This window comes from Balaenoptera physalus (genome assembly GCF_965194825.1).
Source record: "Balaenoptera physalus genome assembly, chromosome: 1".
In the NCBI taxonomy this organism is placed as follows: domain Eukaryota; kingdom Metazoa; phylum Chordata; class Mammalia; order Artiodactyla; family Balaenopteridae; genus Balaenoptera; species Balaenoptera physalus.
Window position 1 is genome coordinate 176,427,940 of NC_138882.1, and position 15,208 is coordinate 176,443,147.

Consider the following 15,208-nt stretch of genomic DNA (forward strand, 5'->3'; position numbering starts at 1 on the left):
CAGAGCAAATGGCTTTTTCAAAAGTCCCTTGGAGGAGTTTTCTCCCCTTGCCCTTGTAACTTCCAGAAATTCTTAAACCTCCTCACAGCCTGGAAAAAAGTCCTGACAGAGTACTTAATTTTAAAACTTCCTGGGAAATACCAAGGAAAAGGGCTTAGAGTGGAAAGTCCTTCTATTTTTTAGAAATAAAATCAGTAACAACTTACTCAAGAACAACAAATACTTTGACACTGGATGGCAGGTCCTTGGCCTGGTCTAATGTAATATTTAGGTTTTCCACCTTCAAAAGCCTTTGAGTTGCACTGCACTGCATCTTTCCTCCCCCTGCCCCCATCTAGTATTTTCCCTGCACAAAGGTAATATTCATTCAACAAGTATTTACTGAGCATCTACCCTGTGGCAATCACTGTGTACTGTGGCAGACAAGAAAAAAGGAGGTCCCTGCCCTCGTCAAGCTTACATTCGTTTATGGGCATAATAAGCCCGTGTAAAAATTCAAAGTATGTAGAAATACACAATGTAGAAAGTAAACATCTCCTATAATCAACTACAATTGACCATTTGGTGTATACTATTTCAAATAATTTTCTGTGTATATAAGAATGATACCTAACCATATTTTGTTAATGGTTCATACCATGTGATCTTTTTTGCTATTTCCGCCCCTTTAACAATCAATCTTGGGGTGTTTCCATTACCTTCTTTTAAGATGGGTTTCCACCTTTCAAGAGACTCCTTTGTAACCTTCCCCACTTAAACTACTGTGATTTCCCACGTAGGACTCTTTAGGGACTTGGGAGAGGGCTGGAAAGGTCCATAAAAGGCCACCTCCCCCTGGAGTACCTGTCTCAGGGAATGCTCGTGGGCTCTTCCTCTGGAATTGACTGCTCTGTCTTGTTTCTTTCCCATAGTCAGGTCTCAACTTGGGATTCTACCCTCGCTTTGTGCCTACAATCTCTAAGATGACAGAACAGGGGCTTCTTGGATTCTCTTTACTTTGTTCTTTTGCACAGCTATTCACACCAAAATCATACTGAACCCACTGATTATTAAAAATCAGTATCTAAAAATATGGCCATTTCCTTTCAATGGATATATAATTTTTAATTGTGTGTAGACATCTTAAAATGTGGGAAATGAAAAATAGGAAGTAGTGTAAACTGTCTGTTGTTTTTCCCCAAACAGCAAGACCACACTAAGGATCCTTCTATAAGGCAGAGGGTTAGATGACAATCTCAAATGCTGGTGTCTGGAGGCAAGTATAAATTCAGAAGTACAAAGACTGAGAACTGCTAGTCAAACTACCTGAGCAATCTGTGGCACCAGCAAGTACTGTCAAAGAAGAAAGTTGGCTGTTGTTAGCTTTTGCTATCTTCGTCCCCCTTAAGAAAAACATAAAATCATAAAACATAAACACAAGGTTTATATGGGCTAGAAAGTGGAATGAAGACCAGTGACATTTTGCTCACCTACCAGCTTAACCTAGAAAGAGATTAGTCACAAATACTCATATCACAGCTACTAAAAACACAATCAATATACTCATGGATGGATCAGAACATTATAAGGCCTATTTATAAAGTATGTTGTCATTAATCTATATGATCCCAAAATATTTCCCTAAGACCCAGGTCTAGTAATATAAGTTAGTTCCTGGGTATGAGTGTAAGTTAAACACTCCTCAGTGTCAGTGAATGAGTTAAGATGTCTTAAAGTGCTTCTCTATCCCTCCTCTCCTCCTCCCTCCCCTCTGAGTCAGGGCTATCACACTTGCTTAGTGATTACTGGAAAAATCCTGATACACGTTTTCTCCTTTTCTCCCAAGGCTCTCAAGTCTCCAAATAAGCAGAACTGTATGAACAAACTAACTTATGAGTAATAACATTTTGGTGTGCTTAAAATAACCAAATGAATTTAGAGAGGAAAAAAGAGTGACTTTTCAGCATACGAAAACATATCCCAGATTTCCACTTTCCCCTGAAGAGAACCCACCCCACCCTCACCCTCAGAACTTACCACCATGGCCATGCCCACACCCCAGCACCTCAGGCCTTCAAAGCAGTCACTGGTGGCCTTTCCTCAGGGTAAGTTGATGGTTACATCCCCAATCCTAAGTTTTCCAATTCAAGGCTCTTCGGTCTGCTGCTGTCAAGCTAGGCCTACCCCAGATTTATTCCTAAAGGGCAAATTTCCTGCTGGGTGGCTCTAGGCTATCTGAACCAGACTAACTCCCACGTAGCCCTAACCAGAACTGAATTCTCAGAGACCCTGTAAGCTTTCAAGGGTATGAGTGGATGACCCCCTTCTGTTCAGAAATAAGTACACCCCTGCATCTTTGGCAAGAGCAAGAATTTTTAAAACACTTAAAAGAGCATATCTCTAGAAAAATGTAAAATTAAATGAATTCTGAAATTCTAAGCATTTCTTCTATAGATTTTAGCCATGAGAGCATAAAATTTAGCTCTGGTGCCAATCCTTATGTCAGCTTTAGCTGTATGTGCATTTAAAACACAAACAAAAAAACACAAAATTTTTTTAAAAACCAGAAAAATAAAGCAGGTTGATAAAACTTTTTTTTTTAAGCAGCATGGTATAACAGCAAAGGCAGAAGTCAAGAAATTTCGGTTCCGGTCCTGGTAACTGCCACTCTAGCTGGGTTACTTGGACTAGCCATTTACTCTTGTAGGGCTTGTTTACTTCTCTGCTAAAAAGACAGGGTTGGGGAGGCTGGTCTGTCTCTTAGAACTCCTGCAGTTCCAAAAAAGAAACCCATCATTCTAAATTCTACTCAGTTTTGTAAAATGTATCTCTACTAGGCAAACTGTGGATACTTTTCCTTCATGACTCTTCACACCAAACATTATTCAACTACTTAAAGAGTTGATATCTTATTAAGAATAAGCACTAGAAACAAGAAAGGTTAATCTTCTGTCTTGAACACAAAAAACAAAGAAAGAAAAGGCGGGATGGAAATAAACCAAGAAGAGACTTTTGCTTCCACATTTCTACAGAATATGGATCCCTTTACATTTTGTACCCAGTTTTAAATTCTCTCCCTTAACCAGGAAATTGAAACAAGTAACAAACCCCAACAAGAAACCCCACAGTCTTGGGCTGTATTTGAGAGGGAGCTTTGTGCCAAGTACAAACAAAAGTGTTGGCTCTTCTGCTTGCAGGCCCTGAAACTACAGGAAAGCAGCTCAGGTGTCGCACCCTGACCTGCCGGATCTTAGAGTGACCACTGAATGATCACACAGACCTGCCATGGAATATTCCACATCAAGTGAAAACCAGGGTTAGGCTAAATTGGGAAAATGATTTCAATATAATTTAGGTGAAAAAAGCAGGACACAAAACTACACAAACATAGCGAACAAACTTATGGATACCAATGGGGGAAGGAGGGGGTGGGATGAATTGGGAGATTGGGATTGACATATATACACTACTATGTATAAAACAGACAACTAATGAGAACCTACTGTACAGCACAGGGAACTCTACTCAATGCTCTGTGATGACCTAAATGGGAAGGCAATCTAAAAGAGGGGATATATGTATACATATAACTGATTCACTTTGCTGTACAGCAGAAACTAACACAACACTATAAAGCAACTATACTCCAATAAAAATTAATAAAAAAAAACCTACACAAACACTATGGCCACAACTATATAAATTTAGTTGATGAAAATACAACAAAAATTTAACAGTGATTTGTGTCATATATTTCCTCCTTTTTCCACCTAAATTTTCTATAATTTTTTCACACTTAAAATATTTTAAAATTGACCACTGAAGAAAAAAATTGAGCAAACCTCACTCTAATTTACAGGATTCCTTTCTAACCCAGCACTTACTTAAAATAACTGATCTTCCTCATTGCTTTTTTGTTTATGTCTAGAAGTTTTCTCCACGTCAGAATTAAAAATATTTTTGGCTACCAATATTATAAGTCTGTTTCTAAATAACCTGGGTAAAGAACTCAGAAATCAAGCTGGCAGAAATTGGGTCATTTTGTAACATACGTATTTCTCAAACCGAAAGAGGACTTTGGAGTGGCTTTAGCAAGTTCCCAAACTTTTCCTGGGAAGGAGCCTACAGGCAACACTTACTGCCAAGTTCCCCACCTTCCCCCACCTTAGTGGATCTATCAGCATACTTTTTCTGTTATGGGCTAGGAGCAAACATCTTTGGCTTTGTAGGCCATAGAGTCTCTGGCGCAGCTACTCAACTCTGCCACAATAAAGCAGCCATAGACACTATGTAAATGAATGAGCGTGGCTATGTTTCAACAAAACTTTTTTTTACAAAAACAGGCAGTGGGCCAGCTTTGGCCTGTGTGCAGTGGTCTGCCAGCCTGTGGTGTACAGCACACTAGAGAACATCCTTGGAGCTTGGAGAGACGGTGAAAAGACCTGAAGGACTGCTTGCTCCTTCACAGGGAACAACCATCGAACCTTATTTTGACAGCCACACCGATCTCCAAGAATTCTTTGAAGGTGGTGTACTAATGAATATTCCCCCCAAAGTCAATGAATTGGTTCCTCAAATATAGTAGTTTTCAACCATGATACTGAGACAGACATAGCTATGTAGAATGTGCTGCAATTAATTTACTATTAATAATACAGTACTGGTTTTCAAATGATTTTAAAAAAAAGCTTTATAAAAGGGATGATCAGTCTTATCCTTATAGCCAGCCTGGACCTATACACAGCCTTGGGTGTACCTGCAGGAGCAAAGGACTCATGTACATACTGTCAGCCCATGTATGTTTGCATCAGAAGGAGCTTTAGAAACCACTGAGCCCAGCCCTTTCCATCTGAAGATAACAAATCCACTCTATGGCTAACAGCTCAAACATGTCAGGTTTGGATCCGTTACAGTCTTATTAATATTCATCAAAACATACATGAAGTCAACGAAGAAGAAACAGGAGATAGCCAAGAAGGGCGAGGGATAGTGTGGTAATTCGCTAGGATAGATATACTTTTCCTTTTATAAACTTTCATTGTTGTTCATCATAGAAAAACTTGAAAATGCATGAAAGACAGAAGAAAAATTAAAAGCCCCCATACTATCATGGAGCAATTAACTATTGTTATCATTCTGGTTCCTTTTCCTTCAAATCCTTTCTCTGTGTATATTAGAAAGACAAAATGTTTTTAATAAGATTGCTTTCTACTTTCTTCACGAAATATTATGTCATAAGCACTTCCCTATATTATTTAATATGGCTCAGAAATATGATTTTGTAATTTCCGTATTAAAAATCTATGGAATAGATGGACCATAATTATTTAAATTTCTCCCCTATTGTTGGATATTTATATCATCTCTTTATTTTTTATAATATTATATTAAAAGTTGAAAATAATCCTATGGAAGCTTATAAAACTATTTAAATATAACATTTTATATTTAGGTATCTGACAGCAGGTATTGCCTAAAGCAGAGTAATATTCTGGGGCCCTTCAGATCAAGGCACATCAGAGGACACATTAGTGACCACAGGAAGAGGTATATACCCCAGGAGCAGGCACAGGAGCACTGGACCCACGACTGGAAAATGGGCCATCTGAGACCTTGAAATTCTTTACTAAAGGCAGATCAGGTAGTAGAGTCAACCAACATGACAAGTGGGGCCCAAGTGAGGTGGTATCACAAGACTGAGCCTTGACTGCTCTCTCTCTGCAACACCCTACAGAGGAAAACTGTTTTGACTTGACTGCTATTATTAAAATTGTGTAGGAGAAAGGATGTTAAAAAGATGGTGGCAGATGTTTCATTTACAGCATATAGTAAATTTGTGGGATATTCCCTTTGACATAGAAGGTCAACTAATTGGTCTTTCTCTCATGGGCAAATGGAAGAGAGTTCTCTGCTGAGTGTTTTCTCTGCAGGGTATGATGGGGCAGAATGTCAAAACAAACAGATGTGGATGCCAGCCTGGCATCAGCAACAGCATGGTATGCTTCCAGAAGTGGCAGAGGGCTCTGAAACCTCTAGAGACTTCAGCAGTAGAACCCACATATATTTCCCTTCATCTAGCTGCCAGTAAGAAGACTGAAACAAATTAATAATCTAATTCATATAATTCATAACACTAGAAACCTTCCCTCATAAATTGTCTGCTCTGAAGCAAGCCAAAGGAAGAGCAACAAAGATAACTTAGTGGAGGGAAGGAGTTACAAGTGCCCTCTTGAGTTATGTATTTTTAAAAAGCTCCTTGAAATAATGACATTTACAGCAACATGGATGGACCCAGAGATTATCATACTAAGTGAAGTAAGCAAGAGAAAGACAAATACCATATGATATCACTTATATGTGGAATTGAAAATATGATACAAATGAACTTATTTACAAAACAGAAAGAGACACACAGACATAGAAAACAAACTTATGGTTACCAAAGGGGAAAGGGGGTGGGGAGGGATAAATTAGGAGTTTGGGATTAGCAGATACAAACTACTATATATAAAATAAACAACAAGGTCCTACTGTATAGCACAGGGGACTATATTCAATATCCTGTAATAAACCATAATGGATAAGAATATGAAAAAGAATATAGATATATATGTATAACTGAATCACTCTGCTGTACACCAAAAAGTAACACAACACTGTAAATCAACTATACTTCAATTTTAAAAAATAAAAAATAAGGAGAAAAAAATAAAAAATAAAAAAGCTCCAATTCAGATTTCAGTTTCCAAATAGAAAGATATGAAGTAAAATGAACATATGTGTATTTTATAAAACACATAAAATACAGCAAAATTAAGTCTGAGCCAGTCAAGGTAATACAACGTTACTCTTTAACTTAAAGATGGGAAAAGGAAGATTTCTGATTAAAATCCATGTCTAACACTGTGCAGTTGACCCTTGAACAATGTGGGGGTCAATCCCAGTGTAATTTACAGTTGGCCCTCCATATCCACGGTTCTTCCACATCTGCAAATTCAACCAACCAAGGACTATGTAGTACTGTAGTATTTACTATTGAAAAATAAACACATATAAGTGGTCCCATGCAGTTCAAACCCGCGCTGTTCAAGGATCAACTGTATTTACCTATGGAATTTTTAGAAAGAGATTATTTTTCAAACCTAACTTTCCCAGAATTATTTGGGAGATAATTCATATTTTAAGTGGACAATCAAGAACAAGTCCAAAGTGGTAAAGGACAACTTTCTCCACCCCCACCCTCATTTTTCTATCTGTCTGACAAAGATTTGCATGAACAGGACACACACTCTTCTTTTTGTGTCTATGCCACAAGAACTTTGGATACGCAAACAGAAAAGGTCAAGGACTAAAGATATGCCTCTCAAAACCATGAGAAGAATCAAATTACATGTAAATTTGTCAAATGTGGAAAGTAATCACTGTCACCACTCACTCAGAACACTGGAAAGAGCTGGAGTCAATGCTTCTGGACAACGGCACAGGTGATCAACAAACCCATGTGAAAGAAACACTAAATGTCAAACACCACAAAGTTAATTGTCACAGTATCTGATCACAAACAATTCCTACAGGCACACTTGGAAGTGTGTTTTTCAAGACCTAAGTCAAGTTTATGGAAAGTGTTGGTAAGGTCACAGCACACACACTTACCTTACCAGTGCATCTGGTTTGCTTAGCTGGTTATTAGGAATACAGTTTTCCATTAAGTCCTTGTGTGCACTTGGGCTCTTGCTAGGGCATTTCTGCTTCTTCTCGTTTTTACTAGATGAGGAAGGAATGCTCCCATTTGTGGCGCTGTGACTTCGAGGTGAGGAGTTCACAACTCCACTGGCGTTTTTGTAGTTTTTTGAGGAAGCAGTGCATGAGTCCTCTTTCAAGAGATTTTCTGTACTTCCCACGAGATCATTATTTAATCTTTTACTATTGATATGGTTTTCCATATACTCAATTTCTTGTATTTTAGAGTCTACAGGTTGTAGAATATTGTTGTTATTTATTCCAAGGTTGTGTTTTTTGGCATCTTTGTCTTTTTCTTTCCCTTTTTCTCGGTATTCTATCTCTGGCAAAGTTGTGGAGAGTTTTTTATTGGCTGGGATACCTCCGTTGTGGTGTATGAGGATTGAGGAATCCATATCAGGTAATCCTTTGGCTGCTACAATACCAAAAACAAACCAACAAGCAAAAAAAACCCACACTGGAATATTTAGTTGTAAAAAAACACAATGGATTGATTCAATAAACTGCATCATCTACACTTAGAAACTCACTACATTAAGTTGCAAACTCATTCAGAAGCAATAACCACACCACATTATGCTAACTTCAAGAAGCAAATCCAAATAAATTTGAGAAGCTGCACATTTAGAAAATCGCCATCATTTATAAACACCAAGCCATTAAAGTTTTGGCCTTGAAAATAATACGAGGATTTTATAATTAAGTCATACTTCACTTATCAGTCAAATCAAACTTGTCTATCACGGGGGTGACAGGACACAGGCAGATCATACTCTTAGAAGGTCACATTTTAAAAGATGCTTAAACAAACTTAATAATTTTACTGCAAAGAAAGAGATTAAATGAAACAAAAAGGTGTGATGTTAGGATACAGGGCATCTATCCTTTGCCTGGACTCTATCATTAAAGTAATAATAAGTCTATTATCATTTACTAGGCCACTTACAAAGAATTTTCTGTATCAGGTCTACATATTCCAACTTGTCAAAGTCTACTTGAAGAGATAATTTTGCACCACACCAGAGAATAAGATTTTGTCATGTATCAACTAAAAACGTGACCCTCTCAAACCAAAGAAAACTGGTATTGCTGTCAATTCATCTACTGAATTGGTTATATATTCATGAGAGAGGTTGTATTAGAAAAAGGTCAATCTGAGATCCATGTTGCATTATACAAACCATTTAAAGTGAGACCTAGCCATCTTTGCTCTAGTCAGAAGAATTTTGACTTATAAAACAATTATATATGTTTACATCTCTATCTTGCTTATACTTTGGTTCTTGGTTTGCTTCAATTACAAATGCACATAGTTATATACACTGTTTTGTTACTGAGGATAAATATTTTAAAATATTTATAACAAATAAAATACTAAAATAGAAAATAAGCTATAAAAATGAAATATATAAAAATAATAAAATAAACGTATTTAAAAGCACATGGCCTTTAGACACTAGGTAGAAAACATCACGCACATTCTGTATTTCATGACCAAACAAAGCAACAGCCCTGAAGAGGCACACCAGAAAACAGGAAAAGCCTTGGTAATTTTCCAGAGCCCTAGCAACTTTTCTGAAAAAACAAAACAAAACAAAAAAAAACCTGACAGACAAAATAATGACTAACCTATTGAGTCAATAGCTTTAGAGTAAAGACCTACCTTCCTCGGCCTCTTTTTCTTGCTTTTGTAGCATCTGTTGCTCTGGGGGGAGGGCTTGTTGAAGAAGCTGCATGTAAAATTCGTTCTCTTTTTGCACTTCCTTTTGCTTCCTCAACCGCATTTTGTAGCTTACATAACTTTTGAAGCCAAAGCCCAAAGTCACCACAGGGTACCCAATACTAGAAAGAAGACAATCCCGCCAGTAATTTTAAGTTAAAAACAAACAACACGTGCATCAAGCACATGAGGACACCTATGACTGAAATTAAGAAATAAATTCTAGATGATGATGACAGTTGAGCATTCAGTAAACACACACGTAGTGTGTAATGCGTGCTGTGGAAATCAGAGGCAGCTGGCACGTAGAACAAACCCCCAGGGAACAGCAGGACTGCTGGACCGTAAGAGGCTGCCCATCAGACTTTGGCATTCTTCAAATGAACTCAAGGAGTTACCGAAGGGACTGATGGATACAGTGGCTAATGTCTTTGATTAACACTGAACTGCCTTATGCATGATTAGAACTTAGGCATCTGTATGCTTTTAAAAACTAACAGGGTAGAGATTTTATGAGTGGTCATAAGTAAACATTACAAGTGTTAAAAAATCAAAAGGACATCATTTGGTTTTTAATACTAGAAGACGGGGTCAAATTCAGGTGACTAATCTTCTTGCTGCCTGAGGGGTACTGTCACCAGCTATTCCTGGAAAATTAGTTCATACATAAACACTCTATCAAACATAAATTCAAGCATCATTTAACTAAGTATCTGATGTTATCAGTGCCAACATTTGGTTTGTACCAACGAATTAAACCAGCTGTACTTACAACTCTAATCTCTGGGATAAAAAGTTGAAATATTTTCATTCAACTCATCAGTCTGTCTAATATCATTTCAAAGTCTCTGAAAACACTGTTGAAACTCATATTAAGCTTCATTAACATGAAAACAACAATTATAATTAGTCTAAACATGATCACACCACAAATTTAAAGTGACAAGTTTTACTGACCAGGTTTATTTAATTCACTTGTTTGTGAAAAGACTTCAAACATATTGGAAACTATTTTTTTGTTGTTGATTCCTATTTGTTTTGGTTTCTGCCATAAATATTAGCAAAAATTGGTGTATTTAAAAGAAATATACATTACGTGGTTATTTCCGCAATAGATATAAACAAGAATCAAGCTCATTTTAAAACACGTTTCATGGTTTAAGGTTAAAAATAATATTCCTTAAAAAATTATTAATAATATTCTCTTACTTTTGTAAATAGGGAAAGGAAACTGTAAATTCACTTAAGCTCCATGAAATAGCCATATATTTCATTAAGACTTTTTGGAATCATTATCTGATTACAATAAAAATAGATAACATGTATCAGACACCTATGTGCTTGGCATTAAGTTAAACACTTTACATATATCACCTTATTTCATCTTTCCCATGACACCCCATGAGACAGGTTCCCAATATATAGGTAAGAGAACTAAGGCTTAGAGAGGGTGACATATCCAAGGCAACAAAGCTGTAAGGGGGCAGAGCTGGGATTCAAACACCCATCTGCCTGACTAGAGGGCTCATGTTCTTTACCACACCATGTTACGTTGTCTTCTGGATTCATGTAATATCTTTGAGAAAAAATTTACAATTGAAATTACCATTCTACATTGAAAACACTGAATTGGATTACAGATTAAGAATACACATAATACTCACCAGTGAGCAGCAAATGGACGACAAAGGTCTACATGAAAATTTTTGAGATCTTTAAATCTAATTGCTGCTTCAATATAAACAAAGAGTATCCAGAGGGATACTGTGGGCAAACACACTCCCCTTTCTGTGGGAAAGCAGCAGAGAGACAAGCATCAATGAAACATTAACTAATATAACAGATGGGTTGTTTGGGAGACTGGTTCAACTACAGTAACTTTAAGACTTTCAAACTCGGGACTTCCCTGGTGGCACAGTGATTAAGACTCCGCGCTCCCAATGCAGGGGTCCTGCGTTTGATCCCTGGTCAGGGAACTAGATCCCACATGCATGCTGAAACTAAGAGTTCGCATGCCACAACTAAGGAGCCCGTGAGCCACAACTAAAGAGCCCACCTGCTGCAACTAAGACCCAGCGCAACCAAATAAATAAATTAAAAAAAAAGACTTTCAAACTAATTAAAAAGCAATATGATCCAAACTGAAAGCTTTTGTATGACAAAAGATGCCTGGAATCATAGACAAAAATAAAAACAAGCATTCTGGCAGAAAATATTTACAATATATGTAAAACAAAGAAGTCATAGCCCTAGCATACAAAGAGCTCCTACAAATCAATAAAAAGTCAACTGAAGAAAAAAATTTGAAAGCCATAAAAGAAAAAATATAGATGGCTAAAAAACATGTGAAAAGATGCCAACTTCATTACTGATTAGAGAGATAAAAATTTTTTAAATGAGACTCTATTATTTTAACCTATCAGATAAAGCAAAAATTTTAAAGATGGGTAATAGTATAGGGAAGATATGTGAAAGCCTTCCTTCTCATACTCAGCAATAATATAAATTGGGGCAACTTTCTTAGAAGGCAATTTGGCAGTATAATTAAAAATACTTATATCTTCGACCCAGAAATTCCAATTCCAGGAATTTACCCTACAGAAATACAAAAGAGCCCTGGGAAAAATGTATAAGAATATTCAATGTATTATTTGCAATAGCAAAAATTAGGATTTAGAATTAACTTAAATGCCTATCAACAGGAACTGTTTAATTATGATAAATCTATATAATGAAATATGATGCAGCTTTTCAAAAGGATGAAGATCTGTACTACCATAAAATGGTATGTAAAAAAACACAAATTCTTAAGTAAGAATGAGTTACAGCAGTAAGGAATGTTTCTGACATTTAAGTATTACTCAAAAAATTTTTTTTCTTAACTATGAGCTCATATTCCTTCTGTAATTAAAAACAATTTTCAATGTAGGAAAAAGCAACTTGCAATAGAATAAATAAAACTCAAATAATGAGATAATTTTCACTGGGCTTTAGAATCAAAGACTGTAGGCTATGTCCATCTATGTCAGGACATGACTAATAATTAGATATTTCATGAAGATAGACCACAAAGGCATGAGATCCACTAACTCTGGGAAGATCTCCTTTGAGACCATATAAAGCTAGCAAGTTACAGAAGAGAGAACTGGAGGGAAAACTCAGTGACCTGAAGAACTAAATGGCTTTTTTCTAAGATTCTTTGGGATGAAACACAAGAAAAATTATAGCATCTTGGTACTAGAAAGATGATCACTTAGTCCAACTTTCATTTTATGGAAGAGTAAAGTGAGGCCCAGAGTTTATACAAATTGGGTCCAAATCACAGAGATAATAATGAATCTGCTTCTAAGGAGAACCTAAATGCCCATAGACCTAGTCCATAAGGTAAGAAGATACTCAAAGCTCTGTGAAGGCAGCTAATGGTCTCAACCATTCTTACAGATTTAATGTACTGGAAAAAGGGTATTTTCACAATGTAGGAAGACAAACAGCAACCCTTAGGATAATGCATTTTCAATTTCATTTCAAAATGCATTTTAAAAAATGTATATTCTGTACTCCCTATATTAATTTCTAAAGTTATCATAAACAAAATAAGCATATTACAGAAAAAATAGAAAAATTTGGATAAACTACCCATATTTCTACACCTATCAAATAAATAAAATCAAACCACGTTGAAAATATTTTTGAGCTAGTATAATAGTTATGTTGTACATACAGTTTTTTTTTAGGTATTCTTTTGGCTTCTGTTATGTATGTATGTATGTATTTAGGTCATGCTGTGTGGCATGTGGGATCTTAGTTCCCCAACCAGGGATCGAACACGTGTCCTTTGCAGTGGAAGCGTGGAGTCTTAACCACTGGACCTCCAGGGTAGTCCCATACATACAGTTTTATATCTTGTTTTCTCCCTCTTAATAGCAAGGAAAAAAATTAATGATATAATATTTTCACTCTTTTGTGGCAATATATAATTTCATCAACCATTCCTAATATCCTTAAGAAACATTTAAAATGTTAACAACTGAAAGAGAAATTAACCCCAACCTATAAAAACTGCACTTATATTTATTGGGCCTAATAAGAACACAAAGTTAGTTTTTTTTGTTCACTAATCAGTCCAAATTAAAACATACTTCATAACTTAGGTATTCCAACATGCATTTCTGAGCCTAGAGCTAAAGAGAGGCCAATATCATTTATAACATTAGCTTCATTGCTGCCCTGTGGGTCACCCACTGAACTCCAATAGGTTCTATTAATAGTTATATGAGTAGTTTTTTCTCAACTATTAAGACATTATTAAAGTAATTTAGGGAATCATTATAGTTCATCAGAGTCAGAGATTATCTGAGCTCAAAGGCTCCCTTAAACACTGTCTAGATTACTCTACCCTCACATGACAGAGAAGAAGCTGAGACCTAGAGAGAATGACAAGTATAAAGGGCAACTCACTCGAAACTGAGGGCCAGGACAAGGAAATACAAGTAAAAACTGGTATATAGGAAAATCACTTTAACTAGAGGAAAGCAGACTAAGGAACCAGCATGCTAGCTTATAAATTCAGTCAGATATGAGAGAGTGCTGAAGATGGAGAAAACAATGCTCAAAGTGGATACTTTAAATAACAGAGCTGAATTGTGTCTTCTAACATGGGACAACATCATCCTTATAGCATTTAGAGAAGAGAATGAATGTTGCTCCAGAGAGCTTTTATTAGTTGGTGCTCCAACAGCGGTCAAAATTCTACAGGTTGCAGCTGGGCCTAGGAATCAAGTTTCATGCAGCTTTGCAGAGAAATGTGACGATCTGAGAGCCAATCATCACATCCCCATGCGTCCCATGTGCAGGCTTCATAGTGGACTGGAGTTATCAAAACATCTCAGCTCATCTTAGTTTGTAATAGCAAAAGAATAGCTCTAAGAAGAAGGGAGGTGGCTATGTAGCTCCACTCAAGTCAGAACATACCTGAAATAGTACATTTTGGTTTAGAGAGCCACTAAGAACTAGGGAGATCAGAATGGTGCAAGTGCTTAAAATAACATACAAGGAAAAGCTGATGAAATCGGAGATGCTTTGTCTACAGAAAAGAAGACAAGAGGATATGACAGTGTCTTTAAGGCTCTAAAGAAATGTTAACATGGATGGAAGATTACACTCATTCAGAGTGGCTCTAATGCAGGGGTCCAATGTTTGGACTAGAGGGATGGTCTGTAAGCCCTTTAAAATTAAAAAAAATTTTTTTCTGTATATTCCTATCTGTTTTTCTGGGGAAAGCCCTTTATATCCTCTAAGTGATCAGTGAGTCCCAAGACAGTCAAGACATGCTGGGTCAAAAGTGTAAGGAGGAAAATTCTGGCTCAGTAGGAGGAAGAATTTTCTATTCCAGTTGCCCCAAAACAACAGTAGTAAGTTCCTTGTCACTAGATTTTCAATCAGAGATTAAAGCACCATGTGCCAGGGATGCTGTGGGGACTCTTATGCCAAATAAGGGTTCAACTAAATGACTTCTGACATTCCTTTCAATACTGAAGCTGAAGGAACATTCTTCCTATTTGGCACATGGCTGTCTTCAAGTCCACATAAATAAAAACTGCTTCAACTTTTTTTAAAAAATGGATATCTGCATAATGAGAGTTGGTAACTGAAATGTCTACAATCAAAATATCAAATCATAAAGGCTTAAAGTTTTGATTCAATAATAAAAAAAAATATTTTAAAGGTATATTATAATCTATTATGAAAAGGGGTCTTTAAAATGTCCAC

The 15,208-nt window shown here is 36.5% G+C and overlaps 1 protein-coding gene across 3 annotated transcripts in view; it reads right to left on the reverse strand.

Moving 5' to 3' along the window:
- Positions 1-15,208, reverse strand: part of MACO1 (macoilin 1) — a 55,723-nt gene that overhangs the window by 23,388 nt on the left and 17,127 nt on the right. For 2 of the 3 annotated variants that reach the window (XM_082423103.1, XM_082423104.1), the window contains exons 4-6: positions 11,104-11,227; positions 9,383-9,561; positions 7,633-8,134 (exon numbers count right to left, since the gene is read on the reverse strand). The exons of the other annotated variant lie outside the window; for it this stretch is intronic. In XM_082423103.1, the coding sequence (XP_082279229.1) occupies positions 7,633-8,134; positions 9,383-9,561; positions 11,104-11,227 (805 nt within the window). The remainder of the gene's footprint in view (positions 1-7,632; positions 8,135-9,382; positions 9,562-11,103; positions 11,228-15,208) is intronic. 3 annotated transcript variants of the gene reach the window in all.